Source organism: Eucalyptus grandis, chromosome 9 (assembly GCF_016545825.1).
Source record: "Eucalyptus grandis isolate ANBG69807.140 chromosome 9, ASM1654582v1, whole genome shotgun sequence".
Lineage (NCBI taxonomy): Eukaryota > Viridiplantae > Streptophyta > Magnoliopsida > Myrtales > Myrtaceae > Eucalyptus > Eucalyptus grandis.
In genome coordinates this window covers 4403872-4418383 of record NC_052620.1, presented here as the reverse complement: position 1 = coordinate 4418383, position 14512 = coordinate 4403872, and the positions used below count along the sequence as shown (strand labels likewise).

General features: G+C 42.0%; 3 protein-coding genes across 4 annotated transcripts; 2 read left to right on the top strand and 1 right to left on the bottom strand.

Moving 5' to 3' along the window:
- The first annotated feature begins 92 nt into the window (after positions 1 to 92).
- Positions 93 to 2738, top strand: LOC104418142 (uncharacterized WD repeat-containing protein C3H5.08c). The gene is given in 9 exon segments (XM_039301546.1): positions 93 to 446; positions 572 to 662; positions 757 to 914; positions 1013 to 1064; positions 1148 to 1189; positions 1192 to 1226; positions 1311 to 1404; positions 1780 to 1947; positions 2090 to 2738. Coding segments are annotated over 9 exon segments (1116 nt in total). The 5' UTR covers positions 93 to 98; the 3' UTR covers positions 2218 to 2738.
- A 3736-nt stretch (positions 2739 to 6474) lies between these two features.
- LOC104418141 (uridylate kinase) lies at positions 6475 to 10760 on the top strand. Its single transcript, XM_010029388.3, has 7 exons — positions 6475 to 6711; positions 8332 to 8479; positions 8568 to 8621; positions 9215 to 9306; positions 9474 to 9700; positions 9994 to 10170; positions 10282 to 10760. The coding sequence occupies exons 1-7, from the start codon at positions 6506 to 6508 to the stop codon at positions 10389 to 10391; spliced, it is 1014 nt and encodes a 337-aa protein (XP_010027690.2). The 5' UTR covers positions 6475 to 6505; the 3' UTR covers positions 10392 to 10760.
- On the bottom strand, positions 6706 to 12960 carry LOC104418140 (protein MKS1). Of its 2 annotated transcripts, none has more exons than XM_039302098.1 (2): positions 11889 to 12960; positions 6706 to 7047 (listed from the first exon to the last, which is right to left on the bottom strand). In XM_039302098.1, exon 1 carries the CDS (start codon positions 12795 to 12797, stop codon positions 12072 to 12074), a length of 726 nt encoding a protein of 241 aa, XP_039158032.1. In that variant the 5' UTR covers positions 12798 to 12960; the 3' UTR covers positions 6706 to 7047; positions 11889 to 12071. The 2 variants fall into 2 exon arrangements, with proteins under 2 accessions (XP_039158032.1, XP_039158031.1); XM_039302097.1 differs by lacking the exon at positions 6706 to 7047 and adding an exon at positions 10604 to 11631.
- Positions 12961 to 14512: the final 1552 nt, after the last annotated feature.

The window sequence follows — 14512 nt, the reverse complement described above, 5'->3', positions numbered from 1 at the left end:
CAACAAGCATAACATGTCTACTCCTGAAGCTTTCAAACCAGATCCTGAAGTACCCAGATTGAGAAAGCTGAACACCCGACACAACAAAAAAGAGGTTAATGGAGTTATCTGCACTCTACGTCGGACAAGAAATTCAAGCTCACGATGGCATAATCTGGACGATGAAGTTCAGTCCAGATGGTGAATTCTTGGCAACTGGTGGTTCAGATGGTGTGGTCCGGATATGGCAGGTTGCATCAGTAGATGCCTCTCATAGTTATGTGGATACTTGTGAAGATCATAATTGCAGCCTGGTGAAAAATGGCATATCGCGTCCTAAAGGAAAGAAGTCGAACCACGCCTCAGTTCTAATGCCTGATCAGATCTTCTGGATCAGCGAGTCACCACTGCATGAGTTTCACGGCCACACAAGTGATGTTCTGGAGTTGGCTTGGTCTTCTTCTAATGTGAGTTCTAGCACAGCCTTCTATATCTTGCTGAAGTGATCATGCACTCTCACTTGTTTCATGTTGGAATGTTTTACTTGGCTTGATGGCTGATGGGAGCTTTTTTTCATCCTTTGCTGTTGCAGAAGCTGCTTTCGTCTTCCAAAGACAATACTGTCCGTCTGTGGAAAGTGGGTTGTGACCGATGCCTGAATGTCTTCCGCCATAGTAATTACGGTAAATATTAAACTTCAGTTCTCCTTATCTCGAGATGTCCTGTTATTCAATAATTTCCCATAATCTTATCTTTTGCCTCTTCGATCTGAAACAGTGACGTGCATTCAATTTGACCCTCTTGATGAGAACCACTTCTTAAGTGGTTCTATAGATGGTAAAGCTCGGATTTGGGGAATATCCAAAAGGCGAGTTGTGGATTGGGTCGACGCGCGAGATGTGATAACCGCCATTTGCTACCAGCCTGATGGAAAAGTATGATCAATAGCTTCATGCTGCTAAGCCTTATCTAAAGTTTTAGGAGATAAAGATTATGCTCATCCTGTCTTCTCTTTCTCCAATGCTTTTTGCAGGGAATTGTTGTTGGTAGTATCACAGGCACTTGCCGTTTCTTTGAGATGTCAGGTAACTTTCTCCTCATGTTTTGAATGTAGGGTTAGTTGATGAATATGAATAGTAGGTACTTAACTCAATTTACCTGGATGCAGGCAATCGTCTCCAGCAAGATGCAGTTATCCATATTCAAGGGAAAAAAGGACCTTTGGCAACAGGATCACTAGCATTCAGGTTTGGCATAAGTAAAAGCTCGAGTTTCTGAAAGGTTCTTCTTACATTGCTCATAAATAACGTTTAAATGATTTCTCATTGCAGTTTTCTCAGGAAAATTCTCGAAGAGTAATGATCTCGTCAGAAGATTGCAGACTCCGTATTTTAGAAGGAACTGAGATCATTTCCAAATACAGAGGTATTGAGCTTCATTCTCATTCGAGGTTTCATGAAACTTTAAACATCATTATCCCCATTTTGAAGATAAAAATCAAGGCATCTTTCATCTTTGCCCTGTAAAAATGCATGGCTGAGTCAATTTCTTTTTGCATCTGAGCCATCATTTAATAACCTTGATACCATATTGAGTGAAAAGTCAAAAAATTTGAGAAAAGTAGAATATAGGGTTTATCATTCTCGTTGTGTCACATCTCATCTGTGTCCACAAGAATATAAACCAAGAACACAAGCCTATTGACCAGCGTATAATTTTGCCAATGTGAAATGAGACCTTTTGTTTTGGTTCCACAATCGACCAGCATTGTTTAAAGCTGTAATTTGCTGAATGTAACAGGGCATCCAAAGTCAGTAAATCAGATGTCTGCTTCTTTTACTTCAAGTGGCAATCACATGGTATCTACTGGAGAGGATCGTGTCTACTTGTGGAACTATGACGACTTCAATCTGTCTCCTTCCAAGAGCACGAAGTCCTTGCGCTCTTGCGAGTATTTTTCATCCAAAGGTGTGTCTGTTGCAACACCATGGTCAGGCACACATAGAGGACCGAAGGACCTAGGAAATCACCAACGCGGATGCTCCTTTTGCACGCCGGATCATAAAGAACCCGAATGTTTTTCACTCGGTAATTGCTTCTCCCTCGACAGGTCATGCACGGGCTCTGCCACATGGCCTGAAGAGAGGCTTCCTCAATGTGAAGTTCCACCCACAGAAGCATATTGCGAATTCGGGAAGCATCAAGTGGACCATTTCTCCCAAGCATGGGGCCTTGTGATAGTGACGGGAAGCTACGATGGTAAACTTAGAGCTTTCCATAACTATGGACTACCAGTCAGGCTCTAGAAACTCTTTTGGATCAGCTCAGGATGAAACTTCAGTTTGTATCTGAAAGTAGAGGGCCAAAAACCCCTGTGAAGTTAATTGAGCTCAGCAATTCCATGTTCTCCTTGTCCCCTCAAAGATGGCAGAGGACAAGAGAATTCTTGTGAAGTTAATAGAGCTCAGCAATTCCATGTTCTCCTTGTCCATTCAAAGATGGTTCCCGGCGAAATGATCCAGCAGTCCCCTGTTGTCCATCAGAATGGGTTTTGTAAGCTTGTCGAAAGAGGCCATGTAAGTTTCCGTGTAATTAGCATTCTTTCTTGAGTAGAGCGAGTTTTCTGAGCACCGAAAGAAAGAAATACTATGTGTTTTCCGTATCGAGTATTCAGCAACATGTTTGCTTGCCTGTTGGTGCAAGTCACCGGACTTACCGTCGAGGCAGCTGAGCTTGTATGAGAAGTTGATTATGCCTTATTCAATCGAGCCAAGAAAACGGGGAAGTTCGGCAGGAAAGTCGGAAAATTGATAGCCCGGAAAAAGCAGAGGATTTCACGTGTGTTGTATGAATGGTGTGAATGCAATTGTTCTTGGAGTAGCTTGTAAAGAGGGAGGCGTGCTGCATTCCCAACACAAAACGCAGGGGCAGATGAATTGAGTGTTGCAGCTGTATTTGAAGTAAGCTTGTAAAGAAGGGAAGTTTGAAGGAGGAGGGAGGTGAATGCAGGTGAAAGTGTGGAAGCTGTGGAATGAAGATGAGGAGTAATTGAAGTTGTGAATGAAAATTGGATTTTGAATTAGCTGTAATATAGACAAAGACGAAAAGAAATATTTAGAGAAATCTATCAAATAGTTAAAAATTACTGATATTCATTGATTTCAAAGTTGCTTTTATTTATGAAAAGTTAAGATAAAATTTGCTAATTATTAATGGGATCAAACTAACTAGTGTCTGTCTAAAATGACTTTTGCTTTTTCACTTTCACAACGTTTAAACGTCCAAACTTGTATCCACATTAAATTTTTTCATAATTTTCTAAAATTTGAATGATATTTTAAAATTGGATGGAAATACAGAGTAATACCCTTTGCTTTAGCTTAAAAATAAACAAAGGGGCTCTCAAAATGTTACAAAAATACTAATTACTGATAGGATAAAGACTTGATTTTTGCAATTGAGAAAGTTACTAGCCAATATGAAAAGCTTTACTTCCTATAAGGTGAAATTTGGTTGATAGCTCACTAATGTTGGTGCTAATTGTAATTAGATCATAAACTTTGACCTCAATAATCTTTGAACTTTATCTTTTAGAATTTGTTTACTTTATCGAGAGCCCGCTTAATCTTTTGGCGAGTTGCTGAAATTGGCGTCCTGTAGCAATTATATGAAAATAATTTTGTAATAATTTTTTAAAAAACCCAGAAAATATGAAGCAAGTTCACAAGAGGGAAAAAAAAATAAAAAAGAGGGGCGAAGGGCCGCCACTTTCTATTACCTCCGGTTGAGGGTCACTGAACCTTTACTGACGATGGTAGAGAGACAAATGATAATGACGTGCTAAAATTTATGTTGATTACTTCATTTTTTTTTTCTTGAATGTAAATTTTATGTGGCATTTTTTAAAATTAGTTTTTTTTTGGTACAAATGACATTGATGAGACGTCATACTAAAAAAAAACTATAATTAGAAAAAAGGAACTAAAGCACGTTGAGAGAGAAATTAAGGATGAGGGTGCTGGGAGGAGTTGGGAGGTGTTGGGAGGGAGGTGGAGAGGGCCGCCACGGCCGCTACCAATCGAAGGCTAGCCGCCTCACCGCGGCCTGGCCACCCCTCTAAATTACCACTTTAGATTTCTTAATTTTTGTTGTACTTTTTTTATAAAAAAATCAGTTTAATCTTGAATATGATAACAATACCTTTTCGAACTTTTAACAAGCTCTATCACTTAAATAACCCCCACATGGGCTATTTCACACACTAAAAGGCGACCGACTAATTTTAAGAACCGCTATAACTCTTAATGCTTCGATAATTCGGACCACAGCTACAAATTAACAAGTTTTATGACTTCACTTTTATTATCCCATTTTAAAATGAGTTAATATCACAAAAATTATAAATCGGTATATTTACAACAAATTTATCTTAAATTAATTTTTATTTATTAAAAAATCTAAACTAATATATCTATGATAAATTTACATTTTAGATTTATTAATATATTATTCCATTTTAAATTACCACTTTAGATTTCTTAATTTTTTTTACTTTTTAAAAAAAAATTCAGTTTAATCTTAAATATGAAAACAATACCTTCTCGAACTTTAACAAGCTCTATCACTTAAATAACCCCCCACATGGGCTATTTCACACACTAAAAGGCAACCGAGTAATTTGAAGAACCACTATAACTCTTAATGCTTAGATAATTCGGAAAAGAGTTTTAAACCATGGCTACAAATTGACAAGTTTTATGACTTCACTTTTATTATCCCATTTTAAAATGGGTTAATATTACAAAAAATTATAAATTGGTATATTTACGACAAATTTATCTTAAATTAATTTTTAGCTTATTAAAAAAATCTAAACTAGTATATCTATCATAAATTTAGTAAAAACTAATTGTTGAATAAGTAAAAACTCAAATCGATATGAATTTTTATGTAACTTATCAACGACGTGTTATTCGACTTAACAATTTTACAATTAAATTTGATGCAAACTAACAAATGATACATGTTACGAGTATACCAATTTGAAATTTTTATTATTCAAAAATTAATTTAGGATAAATTTTGTAACAAATTTACTAGTGTGTGATTTTTGTAATCCTCTTTAAACTCTTCAATGTGATGTTCACTTCTACAAGGACACACAGTCTTTCAAAACACCTAAATTTATTATATACCCTTCATAAAATCTCAAGATTCAAGATCTTCCTTTTCCTATAAGTGAAATTTTGGATAATACCCAAGAAAAAGACTTAGGGCGCGTTTGGTAACGATTCTGTTCCTAGGGAGGCGATTCGATCGGGCGGTTCTTTTTTATTCTCGCTCATTAACCGATTCTAAGCATTTTAAGCCGTTTGGTAACTTGTCCAAAATTTCGATTACGGAATAAATTGCGTTTGCATCAGTATTCATTAATTTACATTTCCAAATCAATTTCTTTTAATTTTTAAATAATTTTTTTTACTTTTTTTCCTTTGTTTTCTTTTCTTTTTTTTCATTTTTTTCTTTTCATTTTCCTTTTTTTTTTTCTTTTCTTTTTTTTTTTTCCTTTTTTTCTTTTCTTTTTCTCACCTTCTCCTTCTTCTTGGCCGGCGACCTCACCGGGCGTTGCCGGCCCTCGTCGGCCAAGCCTCGCTGTGGCGGCCCTCGCGGTCGACGGCGAGGCTCGCCTACCCCACCGAGGCTCGGCCGGAGCCGGATCTGCGAGGCCGAGCCCGCCTGGCTCGGGAGCGGGCCGACCTCGTCGGGGTTGGGCGGGCTCGCCGGTGCCACGGCGGGGCCGGGCAAGCCTCGCCGGTGGCCGAGCGAGCCTCGCCGGCCACCGTGGGGTGGCGTCGCGAGGCTCACCGGCCCTCGCCCGATCCGGCGAGGCTAGGCCTCGCCGGTGGCGGGCAAGCCTCCAGCGAGCTCGCCGTGGCCGTGGCCAGCCCCGGCGGCGCGGTGGAGTGGCGGTGGCGGATGGCGGGACGGTGGCGGCGGCGGTGGACGGCGGTCGTGAGATGGCCAAAGGAAGAAGAAAATTTATTGATTTTGATTCTCGAATTGATTCTCGGAACAAGAATCAACTTTTTTATTCTTGATTACATTTCAATTTGTTCCCGAGAACAAATTTGTTTCCGGAACAAAAATTTTACCAAACGCGATTCTAAAAAACGATTCCGGAACAAAGAATCAGAATTTGGCACTGTTTGGATGGTTACCAAACAGGCCCTTATTCTTCTTCTTCTTGTCTCCTACTAAGGAAAATGATATTAAACACATGCTAAAAAAATTTGTTTTTTTTTTTTCCCACACCAAGAGATATTTCAATTTTCCCCTAGAAAAATATCAGTCATCTTCTTCCCTAACCTAAAAACTCTTTCTGCAACTCCAGCCGGTGGATACTCTAGAGAGAGAGAGAGAGAGAGAGGGAGACCATCTTCTTCCAGCGGCAGACCAACGTTGAAGCTCTTCGCGTCTTCCTCGGCGTTTCGCGCCCGTCCGTTCGGTGGTTCGTTCATCGTACCGAATGGCGTCCTCGGCGTCCTTCATTCATTCCGTCTCCTTCAACGCCATCGCCTCTTCTACTCCGTCTCCGGCGCCTTCTCCTTCGCCGTGCTGGAGCCCTACGAGGACCCATTACAGAATTCCGGTGACGGGTCGTCGGAGCTCTCGGCAGCGGTTGTGGGTTCAGTGTTCTTCGTTGGAGTCAAACCCGGAGCATATGAATTCAAGGTATATGCTGAATTCCCCTGTTTCTTGTCGCCGGAGGTCACCTTGCACTTGGGTTCTTTGATGGGTGTTTGTATGTGGAAAGTGGTAAGAGGTGCTTGGCGTGGCTGACCCTTTTGATTATGATGGCAATTGTCGTTACTTCTTTATGGCTTGTGCATTTTTCTGGAGGAGGAAGAGCGTAATGTGCATATTCATGTCATTCGCGGATGGAGCCTGCGTGGACCTCCCTTGCAGTTCTTGATGATATTGGTGTAGAGGTCATTGAAAGATGTGATTTTGTCCTCGTTTGAGAAAGAAAGCGATTCCCGAGCTTGCTCTTGGAATAGGAGTTTCTACCTGCAAAAGAAATTTCTTTGGTTTTGGTTCAGCTTTGTTGTGTGATTGTCCTGCTACTGAAATAGAATAGCAAACTATGCGTGTTACTGCCCAATCATGCAAAAGAACTTTGGATTTTGTGCCATTCAATTTTCTAGTTTCGTCTGGAGAATTTACCAACTTGCATTTTCCTAAGCCTTCAGTTCCTTAAGTTGTCTTACGAATCAGTTCTTAAAATGATTCCTCTTATCTAAAGCTTTCTGGAAATTTTGCTTATCTTTCAAATTTAACTGCTCCCATCATTATATTGCTTCTATGCAGCCCTGGATGTTGATTGTCTAAGGTTTAGAGTCGGGTTGAGTAGCTTGCTACCTCATCAATAACTAAGATCGCTGAATGTTGGATACTCAATGGTGTGTTAATCAAATCTAGTGGACATTGGTTGGTTAAGAAGAGAGAATGGTTGGTTCCTTGTGGTAATCTACCTACTTCCATACCATAGCAACTCTTGTTCACTGACCTTTTTCAGCTTTTTATCCCAAGAGAATGAAGGCAAACAACTCATATTATTCTCTTGAGTCACATTCCTTTGGGCTTTGGGTGTGGTGATTTGTTTGGAGGTCCGATTGTCAGTACAAAGAATAGCTGAAACAGAGTCATTGCAGGGAAAGGGACAAGCTTGGAGTCTTGGATGGTTCCGTAGCTTCTTGTACAACTTTCTCTTGAAATATTATTTATCCTTTAAACAGACAGAAAGGAAAAAGAAAAGGTTGCTTGCCTTATTATAGCACCATGTAATTTCATTTACCAAATGCTTTACTGAATCTTGGGACTTGGGCAGATCTATGATCTTAAATTGTAAAGTTGATGAAAATCTTTGAGTTTCCAGAAGTCCACTACATATTTCTAGGTGTTGAATGCCTTTAGCACTTTTAAGTTCTTTTTCTTAATTTGAGCATTTCTATGTGTTGAAATCGTGCAATTTCTTGAAATATACTTGTCCTTATAATCTTTTAGCTTTTGTTAGTAGGGTGTAATATTATGTCCAATGAGCGGAATCTCAACCACAGGAATGGTCTTCTTCCTAGGCTAAAATGACAGTATATCATTGTCTTAGATGAATCTCTCTTTACCCTGTGTCATTTTGTCAGTTAGATATTCAATGTACAGGCATATCTTGTTGTTAGAGTGGCATAGTCACAGTTATTTAAAATTTTCATTTTGATGTGGCCAACCTCTCTAGATCAATATGTTGAAACTTTTCTATTTCAAGGTTTTCCTCAGCCCAACTAGCTGTTTTTGCAGGCAACCTCATATATCTTCTCTGGGTCCTTTTGGAGTGTCAATGAGGGAATCAAGCATGGCCAAACCCTCATTCAGATGGCGAAGGGTGTTGCTTAAAGTGAGTGGAGAAGCACTTGCAGGTGATCATGCTCAAAACATTGATCCAAAGGTGAAAATTCTAATAGCCATCTTTGGCGCCGTCATTTATCTTTTCTCTTTTCATATCTCATGAAACTTGGCCTTCTGTTTTCATGTAGGTCACAATGTCTATAGCAAGGGAGGTCGCAGCTGTCACTCGGCTGGGCATTGAGGTATAAAGTTGCCTGTGTATGACTTATTGCATGATTTATACCAGTACCCTTCTGCAAAGAGTTAAGCTTTATCCTTTTGTACCTTTAATGTTCTTCCTCATAAGCATGCAAGAGATCTTTTGTTGCAAAAGGAAATGTAGAGAATAAAGGAACAGAAGAATGTTTTAGAGACTCAAAGGACTTCATCCTACACAGACAAGCTATTTTAGGCTTTTGCTGATTGTCGTTTGTATATTTCTTTCCTGAACCAAGAGGACCATCCTGAATTGCTTTCTTGAAAATCTTGAGTAGACAATCTTCATATATTTTTACTCATTTAAATGTTCCAGGTGTGAAAAATGAGTACGGCATGGTCTAGTCTTAATATTAAAATTGTTAATTAGATTTTGGCCCAATCAAACTCGTTTCACTGTGAGTCAACTTGCTTGCTTGTTCCTCATTCATAAGAGCATTCCTGCAGTTATAAGATGTATTTTGAAATATTGCAATATAATTAATTGGAGTTGAGAACATTTCGTTAAATGGTGGGAACACATGCGGGAACCTTTTCCTTACATTCTCTTCAAATAGTTTTCTCGATCTTCTGTCATCAGGTTGCAATTGTGGTTGGCGGTGGCAATATCTTTCGCGGATCCTCCTGGGCAGGATGTAGTGGCCTTGATCGTTCATCGGCAGATTATATTGGGTATAGCCTTTTGCTCTCTTTGTTTTCTCACAAAAAGGAAATGTGCGTTCAATGTTGTGTAGCCCATGTGGGCTACACACAAGTGTGAGTTCATGGAAGATGGCTGTTCTCTGGATATATAATGCTTTTGACAGTGGTTGTTCATTTATGTGTACTTTGCATTTTAGGATGTTAGCAACTGTCATGAATGCTATATTTCTTCAAGCAACAATGGAGAGCATTGGCATTCCCACCCGTGTCCAGACTGCATTTAGGATGTCTGAGGTTGCAGAGCCATATATACGTCGAAGGGCTGTGAGGCATTTGGAGAAAGGGAGGGTTGTGATTTTTGCAGCAGGAACTGGAAACCCATTTTTCACCACGGACACTGCAGCAGCCCTTCGCTGTGCAGAGAGTAAGTTGGACTTCTCTTTAGCAAACACAATCCTGTAGATCTGTTGCATTGAGGCTAACTCATTGGCTCAATATACCATTTGGAAATTGCCTCTTGAAAACAAGTTGATAAAATTGGATCGTCTTTAAGGCTTTGAACCTTGCGGTATTGTGACAAAGTTCATCTAACTTTCTCAGTTATGGACAATCTGTGGTTTGATTTCAATTTGTGAGTAGCTTTCGGAAAATTCTGTGGTAGGAGAGGGAGGACCCTTTATCATTGACTAAAGTTTCTCTTTCATATTGCTGATGCAGTTAATGCGGAGGTGGTCTTGAAAGCTACGAATGTCAATGGAGTTTATGATGACGATCCTAAGCGCAACCCAAATGCCCATCTTCTTGATACACTAACTTATCACGAGGTTACCTCAAAGGACCTCTCGGTAATGGATATGACTGCCATTACGTTATGCCAAGAAAACAATATTCCTGGTGAGTAAACATGCCCATTCTCTAGTCATTAGATTTACTCAAAAGTCATGTGGTAGGCATCTTTATGAAGACAAGAGTGATGTTGCCCTTACACTGATTCACTTGTTGCAGTCGTCGTCTTTAATCTATCCGAACCGGGCAACATTTCAAAAGCAATAAAAGGGGAGAGGGTGGGTACTCTGATTGGGTCGACATGGAATACACCAGTCGGTATGTCATAAAGTAATGAGTCAAATTGCTGGTTAGTGGCTTTTCAAGATGAAGTCAAGATTTTGCACTTTAGATGTTTTTGTTACCTAAATAGTAATTGGATGTTCTGAGCATCAAACGGATTATGGAACGTGCGGAAGGCTGGGAGGGGAAGTACGATCTCAACTCAAGTTCACTGGCATTTTGCATTTTATCAGAGCTTTTTCTTGAAGTGTGTCAGTTGTAAATAATTCCTTTATTTGCTGACTAAATTTTTTTTATTCGAACTGGATTTTTTACTTGCAAAAACCTTCGTAGATAATGTTCAAGTCAATTATCATCTGTCCTATACATCCACAACTAGATTATCAGTCTACAGGGAGACTTAAACTTTAGTACCTCTTGTTTTTGCAAGGGCATTCACATTGTTGCGGAAAAATGCGATACTCAGCAAAGTTCATCTACTTTCTACTATTCTCTGCTTTCTATGGAAATTCAATCCCCCTTTTCGACAGAGTCGAAGCTTTTCTCTATTAAGAACTTCCGCGAAGTTTAACAAAAGAAGAGAGAGAGTAAGAGGGGGTGGGGGAGGGGGGTGTTCGGTCTACTGAATTTAAGGAATCCTATCATTCGATTCCTGGTGTTGATGTGGTCCACCGGCTGGCAAGATGAGGACTAGTTGATTGTTGATTGACATTGAACACACCTAAAGAAATGCAGAGAGCCTGTTTTTTTCCACATAGAAGATCATGATCCGCCGTTTAAGCTGGGGGAACTTTTGTCACTTTAGGGACATTTAACACGTGAGACAAGTCACACTCAGAAAACAAGAGGCACACAGAGGATTCCCTGTAGACAAGCACAATGACAACTCGTAGGGTAGCTTTTGTTCAAGGGATTGTGGAGGCAGAGGCCATCAACTCTGGTGGAAACTAACAAACAATGATCGAGCAGTGGCATGTATGAAACCAGGAATCATCGTTCAGCACGTCATCAAATTGCCAAGTAATTCCACAAACTTTCCTAGATTCCGCATTTACACTTCAAAGAATTGGCCGACAAGTTGCTCGCAGAAAGGGACAAAAGCGGCCTGAGCCAAGCCCTCCTCGCTCAGCAAGCCAACCAAAGGCCAACCAAAGCTATGACGGCCACTGGATGCAATAATGCTGCTACATCCTTTCTCTTTTTCCACACTAAGTATGGATCAGAAAAACCCCCCAAACGTTATCCTCCAGCTAAGCTGTAGGGCTCGCCAAAATCAAACTTTTCGGTCTGCCAATGATACAGAATAAATATAGTACAAAATCTAAAATTTCGCGACGAATACAGAACTCTTATGGTAACACCTAGAAGAACCTGCTAAATCGATCACCCCATCTTTCTATCATTCGAATGGACTAAAGTTACCAATTTCTTCCCCTAGTATAAAGTCAAAAATATCTGCACTACAATCCAACCCAAATGGCCATACTGAGTGAAAAAAGAAAAAATTATTAACAAAGGAATAATGTCCACTGCAAGAATCTTACCTAGTCTCAGTCTCTCTCTCTGTCTTCAAAGGCAGCTTCTTGGTGCTGCCTCCTCTTGCTCTCTTTCTCTCTCTAGAAAATGGTTCCGGCTTTGGGGAGTCAGTCAAAGTCAAATCAAGCCTAACCCGTCGGAGGGTTTCTTGGTTTCCCGAGATGGAGTCTTCCCCTTTCTTCACGCACTCACTAGTCAGAGAACAAGTTGAAGAGATCGACGGATGCGGTCGGCGAGGGAGAGAAGGCCGTGAACCAGGTCGACGCCGACGGGCTGTTGTAGCTGTAGTTCGCGGGCCAGAACGGGCTCAGGTCTTGCAACATGTGGGGCTCCGTCGCTGGCGAGAAGAAACCCGCGGATATCGCCGGCGGGGCCGCCGGGGTCAGTATTCCCTGACTCTGGGCCAACTGGACGTCTCCCAACATACACATCAGCTCCTCGTCGTCGCCGGCCACTGCCGACGGCCCGCCCATCTCCGCCGCGGCGGCGGCGGCGGCGAAGCCCTTTTCCCTGCCCGTCGGGCTGGTCCGCTCTATCGCCGCCACTCTGGCCGCCGGGGACACGTCCCCGGAGGAGGAGGTGGAGGAGGACCCAGTGAGCTGCTGGACGATGGACATGAAGTTCCGCTCCTCGACGTGGATGACCTTCGGCGAGATGTCGAAGATGATCGTGGGCTTCTGCCGGTCCGCCCCCGCCACCGCCGGCGCCACCGCCGGCAGGTGGGTCGGGCGAGGGGCCCACGAGGAGGAGACCGCCTGGTGGGGCAGCTGGTGAGGGCGGGGCGGCTTCTGGACGGCGTGGGACTGCTTGGAGACCCGGAGCGGGGCGGGGCGGGGGCCCTGGAGGGGGAGCTCCTTCTTAGGCGGCGACGGCAGGGGCGGCTGCCTTCCTCCGCCGGAGGGATAGGAAGGCTCCATGATCGAGGCTATGTCGGGTCGGTCTCGATGGGGGAGGAGGAAGGAAAAAGGAAGGGAAAGATGAAGAGGCCGAGATTTGGTGGGCAGCGGTCAAAATGGATGCTTCAAAAGCTAAGTGCAGAGCAGAGGAGGAGAGAGAGAAGAGAGAGAGAGATAGAAAGAGAAAGAGAGAGAGAGAGAGCATTACATTTAGGACCGGAGAAAAGTCAACAATTCATCGCAAGGGTCCGCCTGTAATTTTCCAAAGGGCCCGCATTAGTTGTTTTATTATTATTGGCACAGAGCTTATGCAAGGATGATGATGGTTGGCTGAGGTGGGCAGAACGCCTCTGCCGATTTCATCAATGGGCCGCACCGTCCTCCTCCTTCTAGAGAGATTAAGGAAAGATTTAGAGCTTTTCACATCGATAACCCGTTTTTGCATATGAATCCGGACTGATCCTTATCAGGCTTAAAGCAGAAAAAAAAAATAGGAGAAATAACTCCTGAGGGATTGGACTCCACAGTGTCGCTTTCTGTCCATCTGAATAGGGAAGAGAAAGATCTAACTTAGCTATAATGGGAGCATATCTAACTTAGCTATGAGAATAAATAATTATGGTTTCTTTCTCTCTCTTCCCCTTATGCTGAAATCAAAGTTCTAGCCTCTGGTAACCAGAATTGGAGGAGCAACATTCATTTCCCGGTCAGTTTGACCGGTTTGATGTGCCCTTTTGGAAAACAAGGATTTCAAAACTGAAAAAATTACCAAATTTTGATGAGGAAGTAAGGATAGCCAGAGCCCATGTTTAACTGTCTGCCGCCACGCCATGGGAAAATTCTTTGTTATTACCCTTTCCCAGTTGTCCGGTTCTCTCCCGTTGTCGTGTATAAGAATCTCTAATCAATAAATGCGGGAGATATTATGTCTAGTTTTGAGGAAGGGGAGGCCGTCTAGACCTCTCTTTCTCTGGCGTGCCTCAGAATTTTTTTTGTACTTCGACTCTGTCACTCGAGCGTGTGAATTGGACTTTTGAGAAAAATCTTTGAAAAAATATAAACAATTTTAAATTATTTTTTTTCAAAATATAAACTGTGTTTATTAAATTGTAATTTAAAGTTCGTTGTGAAATACTTTTAAGTAAAATAGTATTTGGAAAAATTATATTTATAAAACACTTCAGTTATTAAAATAAAAAATAGTTTGTCCTAACCGACCAAGGGCAGGTGGCCATCGACAATCCAAATTTATGTCTGGAGGCTGTCGTCTATCCTAAAGTCCACTTGTGAAGACCGCCTGGGGTCAAGTGACCTTTGTGATGACTAGTTGGGCTGCGTAAACCCAGGCACCCCTCATCGGTCGATGTGACCCTTGTGGAGGTCGCTCGACCTTGGCAAGGGCCAATTGGGTTGCTTGATCCTCGTTGGTGCGACCCATGTAGAGGTCACTCAACCCTGACAAGGGCCAATTGGGTCGCGTGATGCCAGATAACCCCTTGTGGAGGTTGCACGACCGTTGAGGGCCACTTGTTGTTTGGATCAAGCTATCTTAGTTAGCCCTATGAGGGTTGCGTGACCCAAATAGCATTCGCTTAGGTCGTGTGATCCCCTGATGACGATCACTTAGGTCGCTGGCAACAATTGCCCGGGTCACTGTGAGTACACCAACCTCTCTTTAGCCCATTGCCAGCCCCTCACAGCCACAAAATTCACGCAAGTCAACCCCAACGAAGAAG

Bases quoted from the DNA above. Each gene is read 5' to 3' on its own strand.
- LOC104418141 (XM_010029388.3), top strand. From the start codon at position 6,506: ATGGCGTCCTCGGCGTCCTTCATTCATTCCGTCTCCTTCAACGCCATC. The intron at 6,712-8,331 runs GTATATGCTGAA...CTGTTTTTGCAG, and splicing joins CCGGAGCATATGAATTCAAG to GCAACCTCATATATCTTCTC. The intron at 8,622-9,214 runs GTATAAAGTTGC...TTCTGTCATCAG, and splicing joins TCACTCGGCTGGGCATTGAG to GTTGCAATTGTGGTTGGCGG.
- LOC104418140 (XM_039302098.1), bottom strand. From the start codon at position 12,797: ATGGAGCCTTCCTATCCCTCCGGCGGAGGAAGGCAGCCGCCCCTGCCG.